Below are 11226 nucleotides of genomic sequence, written 5' to 3' on the forward strand. Positions count from 1 at the left end.
TGTACATATCCTCCGTCATATTTTTGAGACATTGGTATCTCTGCCGTCTAAAAACTAGAGCATATATACCCTTTATACTAACGGATATACACGTGTCATAATCTTATCCACTGACCTGACATTTATTAAATATCAGATCGATGGATAAAATTGTGTCATGTGTCTCTATTTAGTCTTCAGTTAGATGGAAGAATATATATGCTCTAGTTTTTGAATGTCAGGCACCCAATATTTCAAAAATATGACAGAGATTATCTGTATACCATTTACGATCGTTCGAAGGTACATTTATCATTTTTCCATTTTAAAATATAAAATTAAAATTCTAAATATATATGTGAGTCAAAATAGAAAACAGGAAGCCGCACACAACACAAACTTAAATTTTGTGTGCTGCAAAAAAAACTTCACCTCTATATAAACAGTCACTTTGTGATAATACTTCAAACCATCAAAAAAAAAAAGAAAATTGCAGAAAAATGTCTGGTTTGATAAATATTTGGGCAACTGAATTTTCAAAGTTGTTGAAGAGGGAATCAATTTCACCAAAAGAGTTAAATCCAAAAAGTGAATTAATTGGTGAAAAGTATGAGATTAAAAAGTTGCCAATTTTGCAGAATTATTACTACTCTGACGCTTCAATTTCCATGATTGTTCATTGTGTTAGCCCTTGAAGAAACAATGGATAATGCTTGTTAAACTTTTTTTTTGTTTTGTTTTGTTTATATTTTTGGGCAGATTATGAATCCTCATCTTGATGTTTATGAGGAATAATGTACAGTTTTAATTTTGGTTTGTATATAGATCTAATTTCTCTTTTACATCTAATCATTTTGTAACAAAATGAATTTTTCAGCATAATACTAATATGTATTGTATTTGTTGGATCCAAATAATAATTGAGAATTAGAGCTTATAGTGATTAATGATAACAGACAGAAACCAACAATAAAGGATAGGTCTCTTAGTACGAGCGCTTCATTCAAAATAATCGAACTTCAATATGAAAACTAGATTTTTCTTTTAAAAAAAACTATAGACTAAGCCAAAGCTTCAAAATAAAAAAAATAACAGACTGAGTCAAAGCTTCAAAATAAATATCGAAAGGGAAGGGAGTATAAAATCATATTGTATAAGTATTTTTTGCATTAATTATAGTAAAAGAAAAATTTCCAATTTTAATAATCTAAATATTTGACTATTTTTTCCATAATGTGTCATTTGTAATGAGGAATAAGTCTTGGTCAACTCTTGATGAATTTTGTTAAGTATAACCAACTTTTAATTCAAAAATTTTTGCAAAAGATAGTTCATTTTCAAAATCATATACTTTGCAGTTTTCACGCAACTCGACTAATTCCGTTACCACTAGCATACATAATGGCTGAAACAATTCTATACAAGCTCGCTGCTGAAATCTTGAAAAGTTTGGGTTCTCTTGCTGCTCAACAAGTAGGATCCATTTACGGAGTAGCCAATGAGCTTCACAAGCTATCTACTACAGTTTCTTCTATCCAAGCCGTACTTACTGATGCAGAGAAGCAGCAGGGGAGTAGCCATCAGGTGAGGGAATATATTACATGTTTGCCTTAATTTTGTTATGATTATCAGGATCGAAATAATCAGGTGTCATGCTGAGTCCAACTTAAGCAATTAGTATGAGTTGAGGGATATGGGGATGTTTTAGGTTTGTGTATTAAGAGGTTTGTGTGATGTATGATCTAGGAGGAAGAATGGGTGTGGAGAAATGTTATTGTTAAAGAATCTTGGAGCATACGCTCATCAAGTGTTCGACAAATTGTCTAAGTGAAAACAAGTGGCTACTCTATCATTTGTGTGAACCTCTTACTCTCCCAATACGTAAACATGTCATTTAACTTAGTTTTATCTGGCTTATATGTCCTCCAATTTTTGGGTGTGCATTATACTAGTATAGAGTTAAACAAGTAGAGACACACACGTTCTACTCGGCGTCTTACATGAGAAATCACATCCTACATGGCATTGTACGTGTGTTATGCTAGTAGGATGTGTGTCTACTTCTTCAACTTTATATAAGTTTAAGTATCTACTTATGCACACTAAAAGTTGAAGGACATAGATACCATATGAGTCAAGTTTTAGCGAGGTGTTATAATAGCGCCGAAGCCCTATGTGCTATAATGTTGAGCCTAGGACGCTCTGGCTTTTCTATAGAAGCAGTCAACTAAGTTTTAAACGAATTAGCTCCTTGGTAATGGCTTAATCTATAGATAGAAAGCCCTATGATGGGAAACTACCACGTTAGGTTTGGAGAGAGATGGGACCGGTTATATAATAGGGAAAGTAGATGTAAGCTTTTTCTTTTAATAGCGGGAATATTTATATATTATGCCTTTTTTATGGATTGCTCATTTTCGCCTGTGGAGATATATCAATTGATAGGACCATGCTAAATTATTATCTTTCTTTTGATATATCTCTATTTATCGTTTGATGTTTGCTTTGTTAGCTTCGGCATGACACCTGATTATTTCGATCCTAACAGGACTGGATAATGAGGCTTAAAAAAGTGTTCTTTGAGGCTGATGATCTCTTGGATGACTTCGCCACTGAGGTTACACGTCGAAAATTGGTGAATAAGGCAGGCATCTTCTTCTCAAAATCAAACCCTGTGCTTTATAATCTCAAGATAAGTCATCGACTCAAGGCCATTCGACAAAACCTAGATCTAATTGCAAAAGATAAGGCCTCCTTAGATCTAGTTGAAATGAGGCAACCTTTGCTTCTGGAGCCTAATTCAGTCCAATTGAATTTGGATAGAGAGACTTATTCGTTTGTGCCTGATGGAGAAGTGATTGGAAGGAATGCTGATAAAAAGGAAATTGTGGATTTTCTTTTGGATTCTGAGGTTGAAGAGAATGTTGTGGTTATATCAATTGTTGGTCTTGGGGGACTAGGAAAGACCACTCTGGCACAATGGGTGTATAATGATGAAATGGTTAAGGTGAATTTTGATAAAAGATTGTGGGTTTGTGTTTCGGATGTTTTTGAAGTGAAAATGATTGCAGAAAAAATCATCGAATCTGCAGGAGGGGAGAAGGCTAATTACCTTCAACTAAATACAGTGCAAAATGAGCTTACGGAAATGCTTGATGGGAAGAAGTATTTGCTAGTGCTCGATGATGTGTGGAACGAAAATACCTTGAAATGGTCGAAACTGAAGAATATGTTGATTGGTGGAGCCAAGGGAAGTAAGATTTTAGTGACTACTCGTTCAGATGTGGTGGCGGAAGTTTCAGGAAGTGTTCACCAACATAAATTAGGGGACCTTTCAGAGGAAGAGGCATGGACATTGTTTGAGAAAATGGCATTTGAATGTAACAAAGAGAGCGAAAATTCGAATTTGGTGGAAATAGGAAAGGAAATTGTGAGAAAGTGTGGAGGAGTTCCTCTTGCAATAAAATCAGTAGGAAGCCTACTACGCCTCAAAAGAACGGAGAATGAGTGGATATATTTCAAGAATCAAGATTTGTCAAGTATCACAAGAGGGAGCAACGATGTAATGGCCATTTTGAGATTGAGCTATAATCACCTTCCTCAGCATTTAAAGATATGCTTCGCATATTGTTCCCTCTTTCCAAAGGATTTCAATATTCAGAGTTTTGATTTGATTGATATGTGGATTGCTCAAGGCTTTATTCAATCAACTATTAGCAACAGAGATAATGTGGAGGATGTTGCAAATTCATATTTCATGGATTTGTTAAGAAGGTCATTCTTTCAAGAGACTGAAGAACATGAATTGTTTCTGCTCTTTCAAGGAACTGAAAAACATGAATTCCTGCATTTTTATAAAATGCACGATCTTATTCATGATCTCGCGAAAGAAGTTGCAGATAGGGAATTCTTCAGTATCACTAAAACTGAAGATACAGAGGTTGTACCAGAACAAACTCTCCATGCGTCTTGTTTATTCCAGATTGATGGTTCATTGGTATTTCCCAGTGACTTCTATAGGAAGCATATCAAGTTGCGGACATTTATTTACTTAAATGGTTCCCCATACAGTGTCATGAGCAATTCAACCTTGGAGAGAATGATTTCAAGTTTTGAACGTTTGCGCATTCTACATTTATGTCAGCTGCAGATAGAACTTTTGCCTCAATCTTTAGGTGGACTGAAGCATCTAAGATACCTTGCTATTTCTTCTGAGAGCATTGTTACTTTACCAAATTCCATCACAAAATTGCATAACTTACAAATTTTAAAGTTGGTCAATTGCAATAAACTCACAAAGTTGCCAAGAGATATTTGGAGATTGGTGAGCCTTCGACGTTTGGTATGTAGATTCTGCCGCTCATTAACCCATATTCCGCCAGGACTTTGGCAGTTGGCAAGTCTCATGCATTTGGATTTTAATTATTGCTTATCCCTGGAAGATATGCCTGGAATTGGCCAATTGACGTCTCTACGGACATTGACAGATTTTATCATAGGCAAAGAAAGTTGCAAATCTGGTCTGGCAAGTGACAGGTTGAATGAACTAAAAGGCCTCGATCTCAGAAATAGATTAACCATTAACTTCAAGGGACGAGTCCATGCAATTGGAGAAATAACACTGACAGATGTAGTGAAAAAAATGAAACATCTTCGACAGCTGAATGTAGAGTTCGAATTTGGGAACTATGAGGATTATGATCTGATAATGTTGGAGGCCCTGCAGCCGCACCATAACATTGAAAGCTTGCGAATAGTAAATTATAGCGGGTCAAGGTTTCCAAGTTGGTTGATGGTTGAGAATCTTGGATTTTTGCTACCCAAGCTTGTTTATCTACGTATAGAATATTCCCGTAAATGCCAAAAGCTTCCACCGCTATGGAAATTGCCTTCTCTCCAAAGTCTTGTACTACGGAATCTCAACGTTGTAGCGAACATCGATGGACTTGAAGGTGATGATAAATTCATGCTACCATCAGATGAATGCTACTTCTCTTCCCTAAAACGACTTGAATTGCAGGCAATAAATAAGAAGATAATGAAGCAAATTCTTTGCCCACCGCATCACCATTCTCCTCTTTGTGATTTGAATAATTTGACTCTACGTTCTGTTGTTAGCCTAGTAACTATGCCAGAGGATGTGTTAAAGAGTCTGGTGTCGCTCCAATCCTTGTCCATTCAAAGTTGCAGAAACCTGGTCTCTCTATCCACATGTCTAACTCATCTCAGTTCCCTTGAGCATTTGTGGATAGACAATTGCCCTCAGCTCGACTTGTCCAGCGATGAGGCAATGCAATTTCAAGCCCCGGGGAACTTGTCAACTTTCATAGTTCTCAGGCTTGACAAGCTAACGACACTTCCAGTTTGGCTCCAACATTTCTCAGGTACTTTGAAATCAATAAACATTAGGATATGTCCTAACTTTGCAACAATTCCAGAATGGATTGGCGGCCTCATTTCCCTTAATCAGTTGAGGATTCATGGTTCCCCAATGTTGACATCCTTGCCAGAAGGCATGCGATCTCTCGCAGCATTGCAAATGCTAATTGTTATTAGAGGTTCATCAATCCTGAAGCAAAGGTGCCAGGAGGAAGTAGGAGAGGACTGGCCTAAGATTGCTCACATCCCAAGAGTTTACATACAAGAATGACGACCTGGTGCAAGTTGAGGTAATTATCCTTTTACGCCTGTTTGGAGTGTTGTTTCTCATTGTTTCACATAATGTATTGTTTTATACCTTATTATGTTGTGTTGTTGAATCAATGTTTGGATAGATAGATGAGTTGGGTTGCTGAACCGATCTTCTGGAGAGTTTAAACGAAAGAAGTTGTCATTTCAACTATGTTCTTGGGAGATTCGGGTCAATTAAAAAGTTGATAATTCAGAAGAACTTCTCTGAGGCATCCATTTCCATGGTTATTGGTATATCAAATGGTTTTCTTTAACATTATGTTTAAATAACGGATTATATTTGCAACGACCACTTAATCTCTAGCATTATCACTCCACTCAGACCCGACTCTCTATCTTCTAACGCGATGAATATGCTGGCAGGCGATAGCAAGTAAAATTTTCTGGCTTGTGGCTGAGCACAAGTCTTTTAGTTAAATTCCCTAGATCACTAGGAGACTTTCAGAACTATTGTATGGTGCTTAACGTGAGTATTAATTTAGAAATATACATAGTACTATTATTATATACACATAATGTGAGTGGGAGGTACATGAATGAGTCATAAACAAGAAAAGGATAGCTCAGTTTAGGGAAAAAGAAGATTCTTATATTGAAAGGGAGTGACATCAAGAGTGTGTTCGATACGGAGGAAAATATTTTCCAGAATATGCTTTGATTGATCAAAACTTTGGAAAATAAGTTCTTTAAAAATGAATAAAATGACTTTCCTCGTAGAAATAGGAAAATATAAGTTACACGAGTGGCATTCCACATTGATTTTCTTCTTACTCAAGGCTCGAACTCGAGATATTTGATTAAGGGTGAAGCAGTTCCACCACTACACTGCGCACAACTCATGTTGGTATCATAATCAAAATGTATATGCATGACATATTTTTTTTTTTTTGATAACCGAGAAATCCGTCAATGACCTTCCCTTTGGACCAATCACAGCCTTCTAAACTCGGTGGATAATGGGTCCACCCCTCTACCCTTCTCCACTTAAATACTGGGCTTCGTTTTGCATGGTGAGGACTTGAACCTGCGACCTAAGCCACAAATCCTCCACCTTTTGTCACTTGAGCTAGGCCTCGGGGGCGATGGCATATTGTATATACATTCATAAACTTGTAGGGAAGCCCACCAAATGACAATGTTGTTCTTGGATATTGAACCAAGTAACATAAATTATTTTTCAATTCATATATTATACAAGTGAGAGCATCTATCGAGAATAACCTTTTTATGAGATAGGTTAAGGCATGCATGCATCTACCCTACCCTGACCTCTTTTATAAGATCACACTGAGTATGTTATTGTATATATTATACAAGTGGAAATGCACTCACTGAGAGAACTTTCTAAAAAGTAAAAAACTTTAGAAGAAGAAAAAAAGGGAGAAACAATTATTCAGAGACAAAGAGAAAAGAGACAACATGCACATGGCCATAGGAGAAAAATGCCAAGAAACATTATAATGCTCTTTCCAATTTTCTTAGTTGACAAAAAACATGTATTGTTACATCATTTCTCCAAAAATTTATGTCCCCAAAATAGTATTTTTGTTTTTCTCTTTTTACCTAATAATTCCAAGAATTACAGCTCACAAACTCCCTCACTTTTTTCAGGAATTTCCAAGAAAATAAATTTTCCTTCTTCTTTTTTCTTCTAGGAAGAAAATCTTAACAAGGAAAGAATCCACCTTACAAAAAGCTTTTGCCAGCCTTTTATAATAATAATAATAATACACAGCTGATCCCTTCAATAATCTGCAACAAATATTTAAATCATAACATAAGCAAGTGGCAATATTTTAAACCATAGAAAAAATCTAGAGTTCATAACATTTTTAGTCCCTCAGTTATTGATAAATTCTAATTTTAGTCCTACGTGAAGGTTAGACAGACAAGTCGAGCCATATATCACGAGGATCAAAATCATAATTTACCAATAAACGAGAGATCGAAAATATTATTTTCCCAAATTTTACTATACACTTACCATCATGTTTCTTCATTTGGTTCCTTGCAAAGAGCATGCAAATGACTAGAAAACCAACTCCTGCTGCTCCTCCTAGTATTATAGCCACTGTCTTCCCTGTGTTTTGGCCTGTCCCTACACATTAATTGAACATACACAACTCTCATTACTATACAACTTTTTTATAACAAAAATATGAAATGAGAGCACACAAATCTAAGTTAGACAAACATCTTGTTAACAGTGACATATTATTAAAAAAAACACAATTTATCATGCTCCTTGTTTGTTTATTCCAAGATCCATTTTTTATTGAAGTATACAACTGATTTAATGAGGTAGACAGCTCAAAAATTCTAAGAAAGACAAAATCTTGATTAGAGTGTTAACACTTGCAAATTAAACCAGAAACCATTGTCACAGTCTAACATGTTTATCTCTCGTTTGATCATGAATTTTGAAGTTAAAACGTGAAAAGTTGAGTTTTTGAAACTTAAGTCGTGTTTGAACATGCATTTTACTTGGACTATACACTAGCTAAGCAACATATATGGTTTGGACCAGTTTTTGGGACTTTTGAAAATCTTATGAAGACGGATTTTCAAAATCTGATCCAAAATATACGGTCAAACAGATATTTAAAGATAAATTTTCGAAATCTATGACTAAACGCTAGCTAAGCAATCAATTCAAGGAAAAGTACCTGCTGAAGGAGATGGAGACCAGTATGAAGAAGATGATGATGATGATGATGATGATTTTGTGGGAGCCCCATTTGGATAATAATTATAACTGACAAAGCACTTATGAAGAAAAATTTGGCCAGAAATTGAGCTACCACATTCAACCTGAGCTCTTTGGACAGCACTTTTCACACACTCACCACAATCAGAAGAGCCTACATCCCCTTCACATTGTCCCAAAACAAAAACAGACTCATAATTTGAAGTGTAAAATCCATTATTAGCACTAGCCATGCCATTTTCCAATGTGGAAAAAGCAGTATCCCTCTTCTCCTCAAATCCACTCCCTGGTGCATTTTTCCCACTACAAGTCTTGTACAACATCTCCATTCCTGAGATTTGTGGGAAACCAGAGACTTCATAGAGCATGTAACAGCCTAAAAGCTGGATTCTTGCAGCAACAGGGGTGCCACAGAGCTTGTCAATCAGTATTGGCAAACCATTTACACAGTTATAACAATCAATATTAGAGAGGTCACCTCTACACTGAAAAAGACCAGTTATTGTAGTTTGGCCAGTACCAGTTGTAGTTTTGTAAAACTTGGATTTTGAAGATTGTGAAACAAGAGTGCCAAAAAGGGTTGAAAGGGCTTGTGAGTAAACACCAGATGGATCTGATAATGCCTGTTTTGCACAACCTTTGTACACTAAATTAGTGTTTCCAGATGCAGATTCAGCTGGTGCTACATTCTGGAAAATGGCTAGAATGACTAAATAAACAGAGAAAATGCAAAAAAATGGTTTCTTGGACAACCCCATTTTTGGGAGATCCTTGAAAATAGCTAGAATGGCCAAGAAAATGAATAAAAATGGTTTCTTGGACAACCCCATTACCATTTTTTGGAGATTCTTGAAATATTATACCATGGTTGTTTTTTGCTGTTTTGTAGATTTTGAGAGGAAAAAGATTGCACCTTGAAGTTTTTGTTTTTTTTTTTGCTTAAGATTTCAGTAAGGGATTTTGAAGGGTTGAGATGCTACTACTAGTACTAGTACTAGTACTATTTCTTCTTGAAATTTGTTACTTTTTTTCTGAAAAAAGGGGTGTTGGTTTTTGTAGTGGTGTTTTTGGATTCACTTTATTATTATAAATGGCCCACTATTTGTCTATCTTTGGATGTGCAGAACTGAGAAAAATAGGGTATCTCTATCTTTATCAGTTTATATATAATATATATGTATACAAAGGACAATTTGATACTGTATTTTTTAACCTCCAACTCTATTTTTTACTAACAAAGGCCAAGGGGGTGGGGTGTATTTAGAGAATGAGAACAAAAAAAATGGTTATAAAAAAACAACTCATAAAGTGGTAAAAAATATTCCCTAGGTAACAGAGAGGTGAAGAGAGTGGGAGTAAACATGGATTAACTGTGTAAGTTTGACTAAAGTACAATATTTTTTTAGAAAAAACATACCGTAAAATTTCAAGATTTTGAATTTTGAAATATTTAATAAGTTTCATGGTATATTTGTTTTGTATTGATTGTCTTTAGTTGAACATTATTTAATGGAGTTTGAATAAATATAGTGAATCTATTAATTGGCTTGATATAGTTATGGCAACCAATCTTTATCATGTGATAACTGCAAATATATATATTTACTTGAAGTTGTTAAGATTTGAAAGATTAGCTTATAATAGTAATAAATGATATAACTAGAGATGGTATCCTCATAAAGATTTTTGGTTTTATTTCTTTTTTCTGAAATAGTTACTCCCTCCGTTTCACAAAGAATGACCTATTTTCCTTTTTAGTCAGTTTCAAAAAAATGACCTCTTTCCATTTTTGATAACATTTTACTTTTTGCTTTCCACGTGTGACATGTATAACACCACAAGATTAAGGACAATTTTATACATTTGACATAACTTTAATTTAAGACCACAAGATTCAAAAGTCTTCTTTAATTTCTTAAACTTTGTGCCAAGTCAAACCAGATCAATCTTTTTGAAACGGAGGGAGTATATGGTATATAGAATTTAGTAATTTGACTATTTTAAATTCGTGTTGGTAAAGCTCAGTGTTGTGAAAGGCAATCGCCTCATTGTCAATGGCGAGAGGCGAGGCGAGGCAACCCTTCATCGCATTTTAACATTGTGGCGAGGCGATCGTCCCATGGCGGCGAGAGGCGACAAAGGCGCCGCCTTTTGTATTTTCTTTATTAAAAAAAAAGGCGATCAATTTAGGATTTTTAATGTTAAAAGGTAATTTTAGGATTTTCGACTAGACTCCTTAGGCGACTAGCTAGACTTTTGCAGTGACTCCAAAGTCCAATCAATATGTATTTCTTCTTTTCTTATTTAGATTTCTTCTTCCTCTGTTTCTTTTTCCTTCTTCTTCAGAGCCGCTTCCACCTCTGTTTTTTTCTCACTGTTTTGACTTTTGTTCTTTGTTCTGTTTTTTTCTCATTCAAGTTCTAAGTATGTACTATTTTCAACTTTTGGATTAAAATATTTTCTTATATGTTATTGTTGTTGAGATTTTGATTATTTATATATGCAATTAAATATTATTATTTTTTGGTATTAATTGAGCCGCACTTCAAAAAGGTGAGCGCCTCGCCACTCACTTCGCCTTGTGGCAAGGCAAACCCTTGTTGCCTTTCGTCATTCGAAACACTGGTAAAGCTTATATTAAGTATAAGTAAGAAAATAAAATGTATGATGGTTTTATTATTTAAACTTTTAGATGAGATTGAAATTGATTAGGTTCCTTTTTTGTTTGCAACTGAGTAGATTAAGTCTCACCGTTGTTCATTATCAAAAAGAATTTTGAAGATATGATTAAAAACATAAAAGTTGTGTTCTCATTAATATGTTAAATTTTTAAATGATATGATTACAAC

General features: G+C 35.0%; 2 protein-coding genes across 4 annotated transcripts; one reads left to right on the plus strand and one right to left on the minus strand.

Moving 5' to 3' along the window:
• Positions 1-1194: 1194 nt before the first annotated feature.
• LOC102599401 (putative disease resistance protein RGA3) lies at positions 1195-5924 on the plus strand. Of its 3 annotated transcripts, none has more exons than XM_006354369.2 (3): positions 1195-1563; positions 2528-5648; positions 5754-5924. In XM_006354369.2, the coding sequence occupies exons 1-2, from the start codon at positions 1255-1257 to the stop codon at positions 5627-5629; spliced, it is 3411 nt and encodes a 1136-aa protein (XP_006354431.2). In that variant the 5' UTR covers positions 1195-1254; the 3' UTR covers positions 5630-5648; positions 5754-5924. The 3 variants fall into 3 exon arrangements, with proteins under 3 accessions (XP_006354431.2, XP_006354432.2, XP_006354430.2); XM_006354370.2 differs by having other exon boundaries at positions 5758-5924; XM_006354368.2 differs by having other exon boundaries at positions 2528-5924.
• An 89-nt stretch (positions 5925-6013) lies between these two features.
• Positions 6014-10065, minus strand: LOC102599080 (cysteine-rich repeat secretory protein 3-like). The gene is made up of 3 exons (XM_006354367.2): positions 8337-10065; positions 7655-7768; positions 6014-7422 (listed from the first exon to the last, which is right to left on the minus strand). The coding sequence occupies exons 1-3, from the start codon at positions 9211-9213 to the stop codon at positions 7415-7417; spliced, it is 999 nt and encodes a 332-aa protein (XP_006354429.1). The 5' UTR covers positions 9214-10065; the 3' UTR covers positions 6014-7414.
• Positions 10066-11226: the final 1161 nt, after the last annotated feature.

Source organism: Solanum tuberosum, unplaced genomic scaffold, assembly GCF_000226075.1.
Source record: "Solanum tuberosum cultivar DM 1-3 516 R44 unplaced genomic scaffold, SolTub_3.0 scf00174, whole genome shotgun sequence".
In the NCBI taxonomy this organism is placed as follows: Eukaryota; Viridiplantae; Streptophyta; class Magnoliopsida; order Solanales; family Solanaceae; genus Solanum; species Solanum tuberosum.

Excerpts from the sequence above, each read along its gene's own strand:
- LOC102599401 (XM_006354368.2), top strand. The coding sequence starts at position 1,255 with ATGAATTTTGTTAAGTATAACCAACTTTTAATTCAAAAATTTTTGCAA. Across the intron at positions 1,564-2,527 it reads AGCAGGGGAGTAGCCATCAG|GACTGGATAATGAGGCTTAA; the intron begins GTGAGGGAATAT and ends CGATCCTAACAG.
- LOC102599080 (XM_006354367.2), bottom strand. The coding sequence starts at position 9,213 with ATGGTAATGGGGTTGTCCAAGAAACCATTTTTATTCATTTTCTTGGCC. Across the intron at positions 7,769-8,336 it reads GTCTCCATCTCCTTCAGCAG|GGACAGGCCAAAACACAGGG; the intron begins GTACTTTTCCTT and ends ATTAATGTGTAG.